Consider the following 18,443-nt stretch of genomic DNA (forward strand, 5'->3'; position numbering starts at 1 on the left):
GAATGGAGGCATTAGAGATAATTTACCGCACACCTGATACATAACTGATAACTATGACGTCATCACTAGAGGACGAGGATCTTAGCTCATTTGAGCTTGTTTTTCTTCAGCAAACCAGTAATCCAGTTATATTTAGATCAGTGGGATCAGCTGGTCAGGTGCACCAGATGCACCTGATTGAGCCAGAAGCACCCTCGACTATGCAAATCGGGTTTTTTTTTTTAATTCTTTAAGGAAACGTGTCAAACCAATATTTAAAGTCCTCCGTACTCGTTAGTTCCAGTCGAAATGTTTTGGTGAGTGGCATATATAGAGCTTCGAGGCTCTGAAAACACGATGAAACCCGAGAGGAAGAAGAAGAAGATTAAAAATAATAAGAAGAAGAAGATTGACGAACGAAGTGGTGTGTTTCCTTTAACAACAGTTGAGTGTGGCTGGTCATTCCGCTAAACTGTCCCCCCTCGTCTATCCAGTTTAACTTCAGCACAATATATTTCAAAACGATGAAAAAATAATTGACGAGAGTAAAGAATGATGTGTCACCCTGACTGGATAACGCCGACAGAGTAACTTTGCAAAGGTTGAATGAATGAGATTGATTACGTCACCACCGGCTATCGACGCCGTGGTTGGAGTCGAGCAGGAGGCCCGACGTGATTTTGTGACGCGTAACAGGTATGGAAAGCGCAATGCTGTGAGGGAACGAGCGCTGGGTTATTCACCACACTCCGGGGTTACTCGCACTGCGTCATGACGAAACGAACTGCGACGAACAACTCGTGTCGCCCGGCTTGTGCGACCTTGCGCGCGCCGACGACCCTGTGTCACGTGTTTGTGATTCTTCTTCGACGACCCTGTGTCACGTGTTTGTGATTCTTCTTCGACGACCCTGTGTCACGTGTTTGTGATTCTTCTTCGACGACCCTGTGTCACGTGTTTGTGATTCTTCTTCGACGACCCTGTGTCACGTGTTTGTGATTCTTCTTCGACGACGCGCCCCTCTACTCATTTATTTCGTTTTTCCTCCCCCTCCTTCCCAGGACGTTGTCGGTGAATATGTCCTTGGTGCTTGCTCTGCGGCTGATCCTTTGAGGTGTGTGATCCGGCCATGACGTCACAATGACCGTGGAGTTTGCCTTGTTAATAACCTTGAGACCTTTTGTGTGATCTTTGTGTTTAACTTCATACGTCCAGGCAAGACATTCAAAAAATCTTAACTTTTTTTTTTTTTATTCTTGTGGAATTGATTAATCGTGTGAAACTACTTTTACAAAATGGATTTATTTATTGCTAACCTTTTTTTTATTTTTTTATTTTTATTAAACTCCACCCGTTTTGAGGGGATTGATATATGGGGGATTCTGTGTGGATTAAGATCACTAGTACGTGCAAAAAAAAAAAAAAAAAAAAACTTTCAAACCGCGTGCCAGAAACGATTACACAGGCCGTTCCTTCGCTCTCGCGTGCCCGTACGTGCGTGGCCGTACGTGCAACCCCCCCCCTACCCCAAAAAACTTTCAAACAACCACACAGGCCGTTCCTTCGCTCTCGCGTGCCCGTACGTGCGTGGCCGTACGTGCAACCCCCCCCCTCCCCCAAAAAACTTTCAAACAACCACATAGGCCGTTCCTTCGCTCTCGTAAACGACGACTGGATTAGGGCATTGTGTTTATCTATAAATGCGCATAAGAAATCGAGAAATTATTAGAATACAGTGAGTCATCACTATCCGGAAGTGGTGCGTGCCCGTACGGAATGTTCACATGCGTTCCACGAATTATCGCTTGCATTGAAGTAATAACTGCTGTTATACTCGCACACACACAGAGTTAATTGAAATCCAAATTAAAATCAAGTTTACCTCCCTGTCTTTGCTTGCCATGACATTCGCTGCCATTGACCGTTGCCACTCCTACGCCACGGTAACTAAATGGCGCCCTTTCCCCATGGGCCATGCCTACGCAGCAACGTGTCTTGTCATTGGTTGGTAAATAAATGGCCATAACTTGGGAACCACTTGTCCGATTAATACCAAACCTTGAAAAGGCACATACTCAGGTCCCCAGCAATACACCTGGCAAGTTTTAATTAGATCGGACCAGTGGTTGTTGAGAAATGGCGGACACAGCCAGACACACACACACACACACACACACACACACACACACACACACACACACACACACACACACACACACACACACACACACACACACACACATTGGTGAAATTATAAATAGATAAGATAAGATTATAAATAGATAAAATGGGAACACACTGGTGGGATGATACTTTTGAAGGGTTCCTGGTGTGAGGAAAGAGGGCTTCATGAAGAATTCTGAAAGGTTGGGGACTTTAACTTGCCAGGGATGTATATAATAGAATGGGTCCAGGAACAGGTAAAGGGCAAAGCGGATGAGGATTTTGCAGATAAGTCCACAAGGGGGAGTGTAGTGTTAGACCTCCTTTTAAAGTCACGATTCCAAGATGGTGAAGGAGGTGCGGGTCGGGGAGCATTTAGGAGCAAGTGACCATAACGTCGTGTGTGCAAAGATTCTGTTAAGGATGAGAGTTCAGGGTAGTGGAGTGAGACTATTAGATTTCAGGATGGCAAACTTTCAGGGTATGAGGAGAGAGTTGGGAGAAGCTAACAATAGGACGATCAGAAAAATGGTAAACCTTCAAATAGCAAATGTGTGGAGTGTATAGTTAGTACATTGCAATGAGGTGTAAAGGTAGATGTGGAAAGAGACCAGGGTGGTTAATTTGGGAGGTACGCAGTGTAATTGAGGATAACCAGAAGGCATTCATGAAGTATAAAATAACAGGACTACAGTCGGACTCGCATCAATGTCTGAAGAAGCAGACTAGTTAAGAAAATAACTCGATGAACCAGAAGGGAATATGAAAAGGACAGTAAAGAATATTAAACAACAGCAAGATGTTCTTTAAATAAATAAGAAGGAAGGAAAGGGTTAATAGGAGTGTGGGTCCATTGAGGAATAGCACAGGAGAATACAGCACTTCTGATAGAGCCTGGTGTTGGCTCAGTGGTTAGGGTGGTGGCTTGGGATCCTAGGGTCCTGAGTTCAATCCCCGTCGGCCGCTAAATTAATACACCAGGGAGTTGACTCAGCCTGTCATCCTTCCGAGGTCGGCGAAATGAGTACCAGTTCCAGTGTGTACTGGTAGAGGGGCACTGCATCAGCGACACAGTTGCGCTTCAAGAAATGATAGCTACCCCAGCAGCTAAGCTGCCATATGACCACCACCACCAGCACTTCTGAAATGACGAAATCTCGCAGTAAATCGAAGCACCCGACACATATTTCATGCCTCCCAGATAAGGATTGAAGAATGAAACTCTACCCCATGCATCCTCTGTGTCCAACGTGTCCACCACCCCTATGCACGTGTGCTTTGTGTCCTATTATTAGCTTATCTGGAATTGAAATATCCAAATAAGGTGTTTTCATCGTGCACCATCCGTCTCCTATTTCGTCTTCTCTGGCCAAACCGCTGGACTCATCTGGCTGAAATTGTGTTAAATCGTGCAGGTCATGCCGACTACATGACCAGAAATGTGTCAAAATGGCCGACTTGGTCAACTTTTGGGGAAATTGCACCAATTCCTTTAAAAATCCTCTTCTCCAGACCCACCAGTCAGAATGCTACCAAATTTGGGTGACCACATTAGGCCGGGGCCCAGATAAGCCACAGTTCCGTTCAGTGTATGAGACGAGCTCTTCCATGAGCCTCAACTATGCACACAAAATAAATAAATAAAAACGAATAAAAAAGCTTTTAGAGAAGCTAAAAGGACTTAAAAGCATACCTGCGAAAAAGGAGTGTTCTTCGACAGAACAAAAAACTTGCAGAACTTTCTGATAAACTTGTCCAAAAAGTTAATATGTTGCGGTTCGTATTGCATCAACGTTCGACGACGTAGGCCCATGAAAGGCCGAAAGTTCATAGATGGTGCATCCCAACCAAACCGTCATGCTTTTTAACACTGATGGGAAGGACATATATGTGGCTTGTCGATGCACAGGGTAGGTTTACAATGATACTTTTAATCATGTTTCGGAGAAGGGGAGGGAGTGGAGGGAGTGGGAGTTGTGTGAGCTGAGTGCCGTTATCTTGATTATTAAAAACTTAATGGAGCTGTGTGCTGAATAAGCCTTCAAACCCATTGGCTGGAGAGCTGCCATAACTCCATCCGCAATTATCAGGAAGGAAATTGATGCGTTGGCCATGTTGGTTTTCTGGTAAGCCTAAAATGTCTTCGGAAGTCTCATATTCACAATTTTAATTATCCGAGCTACATCACCATGATGTAGTATATATATATATATATATATATATATATATATATATATATATATATATATATATATATATATATATATATATATATATATTCTCTCTTCCTCTTTCGGCTTGCTCCCGTTAGGGGTCACCACAGCGGACCAACTGTCTCCATTTCGCTCTATCCTCCACATCTTCCATTGACACTCCAACCACCCGCATGTCCGCCCTCACCGCATCCATGAACCTCTTCTTTGGCCTTCCTCTTCTCCTCCTGCCTGGCGGCTCCATCTTCAACATCCTTCTCCCGATATACTCTGTTTCCCTCCTGTGCACATGTCCAAACCATCTCAATCTCGCCTCTCTCACTTTGTCTCCAAACCGTCCTACCAGCGCTGTCCCTCTAATACACTCATTTCTTATCCTATCCATCCTCGTCACTCCCAACGAGAATCGCAGCATCTTTAACTCTGCCACCTCCAGCTCTGCTTCCTGTCTTTTCTTAGCGCCCCCGCCCCCAAACCATACAACATAGCTGGTCTCACTACCGTCTTGTATACTTTCCCCTTCACTCTTGCAGCTACCCTTCTGTCACAAATCACTCCTGCAACTCTTCTCCACCCACTCCATCCTGCCTGCACTCTCTTTTCACTTCTCTCCCACACTCTCCGTTACTTTGGACAGTTGATCCCAAGTATTTAAACCAATCCACCTTCCCCACCTCAACTCCTTGCAACTGCACCATACCACCACCCTCCCTCTCATTTACGCACATGTACTCCGTCTTACTCCTACTGACTAACATTCCCCTTCTCTCCAGTGCGTACCTCCACCTCTCAAGGCTCGATTCAGCCTGCTCCCTACTCTCCCTACAGATCATGATGTCATCCGCGAACATCATGGTCCATGGAGACTCCAGTCTGATCTCGTCCGTCAACCTGTCCATCACCATTGCAAACAGGAAAGGGCTCAGAGTCGATCCTTGGTGCAATCCCACTTTAACCTTAAACCGGTCTGTCATTCCTACCGCACATCTCACCGCTGTCACACTGTCCTCATACATATCCTGCACGATCCTCACATACTTCTCCAACACTCCCGACTTCCTCATACAATACCACAACTCCTCTCTTGGCACCCTATCATAAGCTTTCTCTAAATCCACAAACACACAATGTAACTCTTTCTGGCCTTCCCTATACTTCTCCATCAACATTCTCAAAGCAAACATCGCATCAGTGGTGCTCCTTCCTGGCATAAACCCATATTGCTGCTCACAGATCATCACCTCTCCTCTCAACCGAGCTTCCACTACTCTTTCCCACAACTTCATGGTGTGGCTTAACAACTTTATCCCTCTGTAATTTCCACAGCTCTGCACATCACCCTTATTCTTGAAAATCGGGACCAGTACACTTAATCTCCACTCCTCCGGCATCCTCTCACTTTCCAAGACTTTATTAAACAATCTGGTTAACAACCCCACTGCCATCTCTCCTAAGCACTTCCATGCCTCCACTGGTATACCATCTGGGCCAACCGCCTTTCCACTATATATATATATATATATATATATATATATATATATATATATATATATATATATATATATATATATATATATATATATATATATATATATATATATATATATATATATATATAATATATTGTTACGGTTGTGGAAATTCGCATTACACCATAAAGGGTCCTCAGGTGAGATATATCTGTAAGTTCATGTGTAGTTAGCCCACACCTGTTGTTTAGAGGGAATATATGTGATTCATCCAGGCTGCGACGCTTTGAGTTAGCCATTTTTCTTTCTCTATTGTTATTTTGGACCATTAAGCCGCCAACAACTGAAACACCACCACCTTTGCCTCTTCACCTTCACAACTCCATCCCGCAAACATCGCTTCACCGCCATTCCCAAACGACACCCGACAGCCACCAAACCACCACAGCAACCCCCCACCACCTTCGCCTTTCTCCTTCCACAACCATCGACCCCACACCACCAGTCAACACCAAACGTCGTGCTGTCCAGGGCCCGTTCGGTAATTGATGCCGAACGCGTCGAGCCACGGGTATGAATGCGTTCCTCTCAGGGAGAAATTCGGATCAGGAAGGGTTCACGCCCCTTTTCCTCCGTCCAATGGGTGAGTATCGGGCGGTATGGCCCCGCCTTCAAGCGCGATGAATGTGGATTCTTTACGGGAGAGAATTCGGATCAAAAGAGGCTCACGCCCCTTTTTGCCACGCCTATGGCTGAACAGAGGGTGGCGTGGCCCTGCCTCCAATCGCGTTTTGATCCTGAAAACTGCATACAGGCTCCTCGTCCAGTCTATAAAGACACGAGCACAAGGCGACGCGCGCAGTTCGGGGTTCGGGTCGAGTGAAGACGGAGGTCGTCATCGAGGTTGTCGTGTGGGGGTCGCTCGTCTCGTCGTTGGTGCCGTCTCGTCGCGGGATTCGAGCCAGCCAGCCATTCCCCTCGCTCGACCCTGAGCGTCAACAATTCTCCCCCCCCCCATCTGCGCTGAGATAGTGCCGGTGGCCCCGTTCCTTCCCCACTCTAACCGTGGTGCCGACCCAACCGTACTGGCGCGGAGCACGCCGGAGAGGGCTCACCGACCACGCCAGGGGCACGGAGTCAGGGCGCGGACATTGCGGCTTGCCCGCCATCGTGTCACGAGGACGCGGGTAAGACCTTTTCGGTCTCGTGGACCTGGCCGCTCCTCCAGGCTCCGCACACATTTGGTCCACGGACCTGTCTGCCTCCTTGCCTGTGAGGGTGGCTTTCGTTTCCTTTGCTTTTGAATGAATGCTGTGGTGCCATCTGACAAGTATAATTGTTTAAGTGTTGTAAATAATTAGAGTCGGTAGTAGTGCTTTTGCTTTTGTTGCATTTTGTGTCATTGCATTACTGCCATACGTGCTTGTGTGTGTGAAATAAATGTGCATTGTGTGAACTGTTTCCCATTTCGTTGCGTCCTTTTTCTCCCCTTATTGAAAGCTCCATCTTGCATCACGTAAGGGATCGATAGTGGGTTTAAAACACCCGGTAAATAATCTGAACCGTCGAGGTCGACGATAACTCCGCTCGGTTATCCCTGCAGCACGGAACGAGCCGCTTAAGCGGTTCGTGTCCGGAGTCGACCTGCGGCGTGGTACAACTCCTCGGTACGCTACTCGTGCGGGTACTTAGGTATATAGACATTCGGCGATTCACCCGATTTAGCGCGGGTAGAATGCGGACTGGGTTGTGGTGTGGTTAAACCCCCACCCGTGGCTTGCTCCTTGGCGGTAGTTCCAAGAGGGTCACGACTGAATTGTCCGTTCCGGTGGGCGACGTGTCGCGATTTGAGTTACGTGGCCGATCGCACGCTGGACGGGCCAAAATTCGTAACACTGGTGTCCGGAGTGAGATTCGAATCCACCCCGTCTCCAACTAAATTCATGGGAATCCGTTCAGGGGTGAGTGGAGCGACCCCCGATTCCCTCCAAATTACGAGTGAGTTAAATTTAATGCGCTTACGTTAAATAAGGTGGCGTTTCAAAGCGAGCGGGTGCCGGGCGTAGAAATGTATATGTGTGGTAATGTAGGATCCATGGCCCAGGACGGTACTTGTAATTACAATCCGTGGGGGAGCTCACCCTATTCTGAGCACTAACTTTGCCGGCAAACTGAGTCGCATAATGGCGGCGCGATCGCACCTCAGCGCAGCACGGAGCGAGCGGCTATTTATGGCACTGCGAATGGCGCGACACGATGCGAGTGCTCCCAACAACTGTTTGAAACCACGTGGGCATGGCAGGCGAGGCAGGCGGACATTGGCGGGCTTCGGAAACAATGGGAGGAAGAATGGAAAACCGAGCTCGAAAAGAAACAAAAGGAACACGATCTGGAAGTAAAACAATTAAAGAAAAAAATATTGGAAAAATCAAGACAGGTCGAAGAACTAAAGGGAAAAATGGGGAAAATAGAATTGAGTATCCATAAGTTGGAAGAAAGAGAATGTGAACACAATTTGGAAGTAAAGCAACTAGAGCGTGAGGTAGAACAAGGCGTTCGGGACAGAAGAAGACGAGAAGAAGAGGTAAAAAGAGAACGGGAAGATCGGGAACAATTGAAAGAAAAAGCAAGCTTGGAGTATGATGAGATGAGGAGGAAAAGGGATGAGATGCGCAAGCAAAGGGATGAAATGAGTGAGGAGGAAGAGAGGCAGAGAGAGGAAAAATGGGAAAAAAAACTTTTGAGTTACGTGAACATCAAAACAAAGAGAGGGAACTACAAAAAGAAATGAGGATGTTGAGAGGAAAGAACGAGAATGGAGAATGAAACGTTAAGGAACCACACTGTACAGATCGAACAGCTGGAAGCGAAGGCCAGATTAAAGAATGAGGAACAAGAAAGAGTACTGAAAGAACAAGGAATGCGACAGGAGAAAGAAATCAGGAAAATGAAGGAAATAACGAGATTGCAGAATGAAGAACAAGAAAGACAGTGGAATAAAAAACAAAGAACGAATGAGACAGGAGAAGGAAATCGGTCAATTGAAGGAGACAAGATTGGAGAGGAAAGAACGAGAGGAACAATAGGATAAAAAACAAAAGGAACATGAAGCCGAGGTTGACCAATTGGAAGAAAAGGCAAGGCTGGAGTGCGAGGAGATAGACAAAGAACAGCGAATGAAACACAAAAGGGAAATGAACCAAATGAAGAAAACCACAAAACTGGAGATGGAAGGACAGGAGAGGAAACAAGGAAGAGTAATGAGAGAGAGCAGCAAATGAAACACAAAAAGGAGATTAACCAAATGAAGCTGGAGAAGGAAGGACAGGAGAGGAAACAAGGAAGAGTAGTGAGAGAACAGCGAATGAGCCAATTGAAAGAAACAATGAGATTGGAAAATGAAGAGCAGGAGGGGCAGTGGGAGAGAAAACAACTAAACGGGGTTGAAGTTAACCAACTCGAGGAGGAAGCAGAATTGGCATCCACGGAGATTGAAAAACTCCGGAGGGAGAATGAAGAACTCAGAAAGTTCCGAGAGGAGGAACGGCTCAAAAGGAGCCAGCAAATGGAACAGCACAATGAGGTGGGATGTGTGACAGCACCACAGGGAATAATGTTAGTAGTGCGAGACTTGATTGACATCACTCGTCGGATGAAACAACAATTAGGGCAAACCCTGAAAATGGAGACAGTGGAAATAATAACGGGAGCCCGGGTGACTGAAACGTGTAAGACGAGACACGAGGTGACGACGTCCGAAAAATCAAAAGAGACAAAGATCCAGGAAGAAACTAATAGACACGAAGAGACAATAGAAATAAAATGTATAGAGACTCGGGAGATAGAAAAAATAGAGGAGAGACTGACTACATGATAAAGACGGGGTTAAGAACGAGCACCGACCGACCACCGACCACGAGGGCTCACCGACCACGCCAGGGGCACGGAGTCGGGGCGCAGCTGCGCGGACATTGCAGCTTGCCCGCCATCGTGTCACGAGGATGCGGGTAAGACATTTTCGGTCTCGTGGACCTGGCCCCTCCTCCAGGCTCCGCGCACATTTAGTCCACGGACCTGTCTGCCTTCTTGCCTGTGAGGGTGGCTTTCGTTTCCTTTGCTTTTCAATGAATGCTGTGGCGCCGTCCGACAAGTATAATTGTTTAAGTGTTGTAAATAATTATAGTCAGTGGTAGTGCTTTTGTTTTTGTTGCATTTTGTGTCATTGCATTACTGCCAGACGTGCTTGTGTGTGTGAAATAAATGTGCATTGTGTGAACTGTTTCCCGTTTCGTTGCGTCCTTTTTCTCCCCTTATTGAAAGCTCCATCTTGCATCACGTAAGGGATCGATAGTGGGTTTAAAACACGGTAAATAATCTGAACTGTCGAGTTCGACGATAACTCCGCTCGGTTTTCCCTGAAGCACGGAACGAGCGCTTAAGCGGTTCGTGTCCGGAGTCGACCTGCGGCGTGGTACAACTCCTCGGTACGCTACTCGCGCGGGTACTTAGGTATATCGACATTCGGCGATTCACCCTATTTCGCGCGGGTAGAATGCGGACTGGGTTGTGGTGAGGTTAAACCCCCACCCTTGGCTAGCTCCTTGGCGGTAGTTCCAAGAGGGTCACGACTGAATTGTCCGTTCCGGTGGGCGACGTGGCCGATCGCACGCGGGGCGGGCCAAAATTCGTAACAATATATATAATGTGCACATGAGCAGTAGGAATGTTTCAGCTTCATGTATGCACGTCGGGTTATTGTTTTTCAGGAGTGATAGAGGAAGTGGTCTGGCCAATACACCGTCCAAATATAGGGTAAACAATTTCTAGAATAAATGCAGGTTTTCGTCTGTAATTAGTCAGAGTTATCAAGGCTAAATAGTGCGAGTGTATCGTGCAGCGCCATTCCTGGTGGTAGTGGCTGTTATAAGTCATAATGTTATAAAATGTCTTCTCTGCATGAAAACCAGAGACAATGGGAATTATCATTATCATTTGAGTTGTTTATTTGACTTGTATGCACTCTTTCACTGCTGAACCAAATTTGTTTAAAAATTGCAACTTGTACTCAGGTGTGAAAGAGTCGAAAGAGCAGAAAAAGTGGTGTGAGAAATAATATAAGTAGGAGTGGATGAAGTGAGTGATTGGGTTGTTTGGAAGTATGTGAAGGTGCAAAGAAGGTAGGTGGGAAAAGGAGAATAATTGAGAGTGGATGAAGGCTTTGAGGGAAATGTGTGAAGGGGTAGAGGAGAATGGGGTTGCTGAGTAGATAGAATGAAGGGAGTAAGTTTGCAGGCATTAGCTGCAATGGGCCGTCTCGTGTATATATATATATATATATATATATATATATATATATATATATATATATATATATATATATATATATATATACATATATATTTATTTATATTGGTTCGTGGGCGCCAGCAGTGACCAGTATTTTCGTTGTGCCTGTCTGTCTGTCTGTCTGTTTGTGACTCTTTCCAGAGCATAGCTCCGTGACGTTTGATGCGATCTTGATGAAACTTGGACACAAGCTAGATATCATGGTCGAGTTGTGTCTTTTTGTATGAGTGGCATCCCACGCCCACTTGAACTTTTTTTTCTCGATTTTTTCTCTCGCAATTTCATTTCCTAAAAGCTGTGCGTAATGTCCATAAGTACAACATATAAAAAATCCGATTTGATTTGGTCAATTTTGACGGAAGAGATAGGTTTTTACGGAAGGGCTTCCTCAAAAGCTTCCACTAACTCATTTGTACCTATCGTGGCATTGTTCAATAATGCCCGCGAACCATCGTCGGCTCCCAGCAAGTATATGCATATATTTATATAATCTACATTGTTTTATATATATATATATATATATATATATATATATATGTATATATATATATATATATATATATATATATATATATATATATATATATCTATATATATATATATATATATATATATATATATATATGTATGTATGTATATGGCCATGAGTCAGATTTGCATTCAAGAACAACAGTTGTGGTGAACCATTTTGAAATTGTCACTCTTTCGTCTAAATCCTGAAAATTTTGTTGAAAAGACCATTTGAGTCACAGATTTCGCGCCAGCAATGGCAGGTTAAAATTGCCTGGCGAGCCAAACCAAATCGGTGCAAACGCACATATATATATATATATATATATATATATATATATATATATATATATATATATATATATATATATATATATATATATATATATATATATATATATATATATATATATATATATATATTGTTGCGAATTCGCGCCCGCCGGCGTGCGATCGGCCGCTCGACTGGAATGGCGGCCGCCTCGCCCACCGGACGGACAATTCTGTCGTGACCCTCCGGGGACTATCGCCCGGAGCCAGTCACGGGTGGGCCTTTCGACCTCGCCACGATCGTGCCAATCGGTCACCCGCGTAGGATAGGGTTGTTCGCCAAACTCGACCTACCTAAGTACCCACGCGGATGGTAAACCGGGCGATCGTACCTCGCCGCAGGCCGACTCCGGACACGAACCGCCTAAGTGGTCCGTTCCGTGCAATCGGGATAACCGAGCGGTGTTATCGTCGGCCTCGACGGTTCCGATTAATTATCGGGCGTATTAAGCCCACTACGAACCCTTTACATGAAGCAGGATGGAGAGTCAAACGAAGGAAAGGACGCAGCGAAACGGGGAACAATTCAACATAATACACATTTATTACCCAGCCCACGAAAAGCACACATATACAGTCAAACAGTCAGAATGCATATATATTAATTTAAAACAAAAACAACAATGCAGAGCTACGACCGAATACGCGAACACACGGCAACACTTATACAGTTTTACTTCACAGACGGCGCCGACACACATTTACTCAAAAGCAAAGGAAAGAAGCCACCCTCATAGGCAAGGGGGCAGACGGGCCCGTAGGCCAATGTGTGCGCGGGACCTGAAGGAGCGGTCAGGTCCGCGAGACCGGGTGGGTCCTACCCGCGTCCTCGTGACGAGTCGCAACTGTGGCTGCCCGGTGGTGCCCCGACTTCGTGCTCCTTCGCGGGTTTCGTTGGCACCGCTTTGAGTGGGGTGGGAACGGGGTTGAATGCAGTATCCTTTTTGCAGTATCTCAGCGCGGGGGAAAGGGGGAAATTGTTGATGCCCTGGGGGAGGAGAATGGCTGGCTGGCTTGGGTCCCGCGACTAGCGATCCCACCGCGACCTCGTCGCCGACCGCTGTCTTCCCCGCCTCGGACCCGAGCTCCTTGGCCTCCTCCCACAATTCTCCTCAGCCGACGGCAGAAACCACCTTGACGCCTTCGCCTCCCGACTCCACTCCGCTCTCCAACCCAATTTGACGGCCAAAACTCTCTGCTTCTGCCAAAACTTTCTGCCACGATTCGCCTTGCGCTCGGCGCTTTATAGGCCGGCAGGAGAACCCATATGCAAATTTCCGGATCAGGATGAGCTCGGGGGCGGAGCCACGCTCGCCCATTGGACGGAGGAAAAGTGGGTGTGAACCTCCCCTGATCCTAGAATTTGCATATTTCGATTTCACACGGACGTGCCTGGAGGCGGGGCCAAGCCGCTCCGTGCTTGCTGATTGGGCGGATCAGAAGTGGGCGTGTAGAATTCCTGATCCGAATTTTCCGTCGGAAAGGCCGCTATTTGCACTCGCAGCTCAGTGCGTTTCGCTTGAACGAGCCCAAGACAGCCCGATGCTCAGTGTTCACAGGTGATGTGGGAATGGCCATAGAAGGAGAAAGAGGTGAGGGTAGTGGAGGGTTTATCGGTGGTGGTTTGATGGTTATGGCGGTTGATTCAAAATAAAGATAGAACAGAAAAACGCCTAACTCAAAGCGTCGCAGCCCGAATGAATCACATAAATTCCCTCTAAACAACGGGTTTGGGGCAAACTACACATGTACTTAGAGTTATCTCACCTATGGGACCTGAATGGTGGTTTGCGAATTTCCACAGCCGTAACAATATATAAAGGCAAGCGCGCATGCACAACAGGCCTCATTTATCATTTATACGTCATTTCCGTCGCCGAAGGAGAGGGTATTGCGTTTGGGTCCTTCTGTCTGTCTGTCTGTTTGTTTGTCGCCACAGAACGTTCGTGTTTTTCTCTGCAACTGCCTGTCGTATTGAGACAATTTTCACCATAGGTGCGAATACTCTGATCGAATGTTTTAATCATAATGTGACGTCTTAGGTCACGTGTTGTGACAGCCATGTTGGAAAAAGAAAAACTTTGGACCACTATCTCTGAAATTACACCAGGGAAAAAATTGAAACTTGGCACACGGCAAGTGCTCCTCATGGGGAATAAGTGTGATGTTTCATGACGCCATAGGTGCCTTCGTTGTGACGTCATAATTGCATATGCAGAACGCTACATCTGATCAGTATGAACATTTTTGAGGGTCATCTGGGGATAAAATGGTCCACAGCACAAATTTGATGATGTCATCAGTCGTGTGATTCGGCAGCCATATTGTTAAAAAACAAAAACCTTCAAAAATCTTCTTCTCTGAAATGGCTGAGCAGATCAAGGAGAAACTTTACACGTGTGATCACCTATCCATGAGTAACAAAAGGTGCACACATATGGTGTCATAGGTCACATGGTTTGGCAGCCATATTGGAATTGCCCTAAAACCTATAAAAATCTTCTCCAGAACGGCTGGACAGATCGAGGGGAAGCTACACACAAATGTTCCCCAAGGCATGGGTGTACAAGTTTGTTGAGGAATAATTGATAGCTCCTATGGTTTGGCAGCCATATTGGATTTAAGAAAAATAAAAAAATGTTTTCTCTGGAACCGCTTCATCAATTGACGTGAAACTTCACAATTATGATCTCGTCGTGATGGAGAATGCATGTGTTAAATGTCAACGTGATTGGACATATGGTCTGGCAGCCAGAATTATTTAATTTTTTGATCTGGGTTCTTTAAAAAAAAATTTCATTATTATTATTATTATTATCATTGTTATTTTTGAGTAATTCTCACTTGGCTGTGCCTGGATGGATTTCAGGGTAGAGGAGTAGAAGCTGAATTGCCAATCCTATCCAGGTTGCTCCTGATGACTTCATCTTTGCTTTTTACTTGTTTGGGTTCCTTCTGATTACTCCAATGCAGGACTGTCCCTCTTTGATCTTCCATTTGATTTGAATTGAATTTATTTCAATCCCATTCTGAATGAAATTGAATAATAATGTAAAGGGTCAGCTTAGGTGTCCGATCACAGCAGGACGTCTTGGTACCCGGTCATCACTGCCAGCATTTATAAAGTGGTAGTTCTAATTATGTCTCATTAATTACGTAACACGCCTGTACACAAACGCCACACAAAATACACCACACAAAACAAGTCTTCGCAAGAGTGTAAACTCTGATTGCTCTTTATCTTGTTTACTTTGTTTTAACATTGTTTTTTAGGTTCATGGTTTGCCTTTAACTATGCTTGCATTTGTCCCACTCATTATTTCGAAACGGGTAAAGAGAAACTTGAAATATTTAAATCCTGTTTTTTCTTTCTTTCTCTCCATTCTACTTTCACAGCCTGACGGTCAGGTCCAAGACCTGCCATTGCTTTGGTAATGGCTTCTTTGCCTCGTGCTTCCACTGTTATCCTGTCATCGTGTCGTCATGGTCAGGCCCACATGGGACTTTGCCGCTTATCCCGTCCATTCCGATGTTCGTACCTGAGGCTAGCCGCATCTTTGCAGCCAAAAAGTACAAATGTTGTGGCAGCACGGTCTCTTCGCACAGCCTCCTGTGTGTGGGACAAGGTCGTAGCAAAACAAGGTGAGTCAATATTTGTGATATCCAAGCAATGTTACGTTGTCAGTCACAATATTATATTATATGTATGTATATATAACATCCTTTCCTTTGTGCTGCAGTGGTAAATTTATTGAATCAAAGGCTAAAAGAAGGGAAACTTTATAGCAAATCATGCTGCAGGAGTTGTGACTGCAGTGATTACTAGATGACTATATATAACAAGCAGCACCAGGGTTTAAAGCCCCTGATATTCTCTTTCCTTGAGGGCCCACACCTCAGTTGACTTATTGTCTTTCGAGATCCTATGATAATTTACACTCTCAAAGCCGCAAGGACAGAGTGGGTTTTGAACATGGAAAAATAGGGAGAAAACTCTTGTGTTGCCAAAATGGAATCAAAATAGCATCAACTAGAGCAGGTGTCTCCAAATATTTTTGATTGTGAGCCAGAACCATAATTCCTTTGCACCTCGTGGGCCATGCAATCAAAGACTTTTTAAAACATAACCTTCATCCACCTTCGGTGGTGGAGGTAACAAGTTCTGTGGACACCACACCTTAAAATGTTCTTGCATAAAAGTTTATCTATTTGCACCCCCATTCCCTCTCACATTCTTATCAGGCAATTAGAGTCATTGAGCATGAGTATTGCAGCAACAACTGAATAAAATTGATGGACAACAGTACCCTACTGTTGCTATGTCACCTCACCATCTGGCCTACAAGTAGAGATAAAATGATGCAGATGCACGTCTATCCTCCTTTGTGAATAGATGAGCACTGAGGAACATGCCTGTGGGCGGCAGAGATGGGGAGGAGGTAGGCAGATTACGTGCGTGCCAAAAATATTTGAAACGAGTAAAAAAGGCATAAAATGTCATAGTCCCCGTTGTTTTAGTAATTTTGCTGTCTGGAGTTATAAGGGCTCGCCATTATTTATGTACCACTAAAATGGCCACCAGTCTACTAGTCAGCCATCTTTGATTAGATCACAAAATAAAGTGAGATGCACATGTATGCCATTATTTGCTGTGCTTGTGCCAAGTTTGAACAAAATCACACTGCATGTCTGAGAAACGGTTGGGGACACATTAACGTCACAAAATGGCAGCCAGTCGGCCATCTTGGATCTGATCCTTAAAAAAAAAAACGTGCATATGTAAGCAATCATTCATTATCTGTGCCAAGTTTCAACAACATTGGTAAATGCATGTCAGAAATGGTTGAGGATGTGTTCGACACCGTTTTTTGTTTTTTTTACAACTAAAATGGCTGCCAGTCGGCCAACTTTGATTGCATCACGAAACAAAACAATGTGCACATGTGTACCATCATGCGCTGTCTTTGTGTCAAGTCCGAATAAAATTGGTCCATCCATGTCCGAGATATGGTTGCGGATGCACGCACGCACGGCCACAAAAAACGACACCAAATCCATAATCCCCCGTTTCGGACGAGGTCCATTGGGGGCTAATAATAGGCGCACAATACCATGGCGTCATTTGATTCGCCAAGGTCAAATTAGCAGTTCGCCAAGGTCACAGAGAACTGTGACTACTTTTGTAGAACTGTGACTACTGTCCATCGTGATAAGATGGGTACTGACCAAGATTAGCATGGGTGAGGGCAGAGGGTGGTAGAGTATTTGCATGGCAAAAATATTTGAAATTTAGGCACGCAATAATATGACAAATTATGTTTGAAGCAGCTTGCAAAGCCAGGCATCAGATGAAGCCAATAGCTATGAAAGGGTTAATAAGAAAGTTCAAAATTTTTATAAATGTAGCTTCACAGAGTGGCATGTTTCAGAAACAGTCGGTGCAATTGGCCCGTTTCACTAATTGTGAACTAGGTTCCTACAGAAAGAGGGCCATGTATTTGCAAATATAAAGTCAAAGAACAAGTCGTATTAAATGGTATCGATTATATAAAATATGGATGAAATTGGTCCAACGTAGAATCCAAAAAACAGGTTAAAAAAAAATCAAAAAGCAGTGTCGCTATCAAATATCAATGACAATAAAATCGAATCTATCAAGCAAGGTTACTTTTCACAATGAATTGGAAACGAGACATGATCAGAGAAAATATTTTCCTTCATATAAATACCATCAAGCCAGCTACGTTAATTACATGTTCATCACCTCCTGCATTAATCCCTCCTGTGTTTATCATTTATCAAGTTGGTCTGAATGGATAATGCCAGAAGCCATGAATACATAATTAGGGGCAGATAGAATGGAAGAACATGAGACGGGATTAACTCAGAAATAATTTGGCAGCTAAATTCACACCACGTGGTCAGTCCATTGACAGGAGCTTAGGATTAGCTCCGGTCTGGACTGATGATGCTTGTGATCTAGACGTGGACCTCGGTCCGCTTCTTGAGGACCCTTGAACGAGAGCGAAATCGATGGCGCGCCATCGCAAATCCCCACACTTCCCACTGAAAGCAGAGTTGAAAGATGGCAAAAAGTTCAACCATAAATGACCCAAATCAAATTTTTGTTTAAAAAAAAAAATCTGATTAGAAATAAATAAATAAAAACCTAAGTTTTGACCCCTGTAATCGATCCTAAGTTCCTCTTTCCTCGGGCATCAACCGGGGGTCAAATCCAAAAGAATTGTTGCATATTTCAGCAATCCCCAGTGTGTTTTTTTTTTTTTTTGTATACCTTGTCGAGGCTCGCATGAGAGCTAACGCACAGTGAGGCGGGCATGAGACAAGAGGGGCGGGAGTGGGAAGGACAAAACAGTGGGGAACAGAGGCATTAGGAGATCTGTGGAAGGGAGATGGATGGGGCGGGGAACAT

At 44.9% G+C, this 18,443-nt stretch overlaps 1 protein-coding gene across 4 annotated transcripts in view; it reads left to right on the forward strand.

The window, feature by feature from the left end:
• NNT (nicotinamide nucleotide transhydrogenase) overlaps positions 1–18,443 on the forward strand; it is a 149,555-nt gene that overhangs the window by 30,227 nt on the left and 100,885 nt on the right. Inside the window, exons 1-3 of one of the 4 annotated variants that reach the window (XM_085845186.1) lie at positions 376–675; positions 1,041–1,093; positions 15,407–15,652. In XM_085845186.1, coding sequence (XP_085701312.1) covers positions 15,445–15,652 — 208 coding nt within the window. In that variant the 5' untranslated portion in view covers positions 376–675; positions 1,041–1,093; positions 15,407–15,444. Of the gene's footprint in view, positions 1–375; positions 676–1,040; positions 1,094–1,174; positions 1,195–15,406; positions 15,653–18,443 lie in introns of those variants that run through there. The other 3 variants (XM_085845213.1, XM_085845195.1, XM_085845204.1) reach the window with 3 other exon arrangements.

This window comes from Eptatretus burgeri, chromosome 1 (assembly GCF_056783735.1).
Source record: "Eptatretus burgeri isolate ZD-2024b chromosome 1, Ebu_testis_v1, whole genome shotgun sequence".
Classification (NCBI taxonomy): domain Eukaryota; kingdom Metazoa; phylum Chordata; class Myxini; order Myxiniformes; family Myxinidae; genus Eptatretus; species Eptatretus burgeri.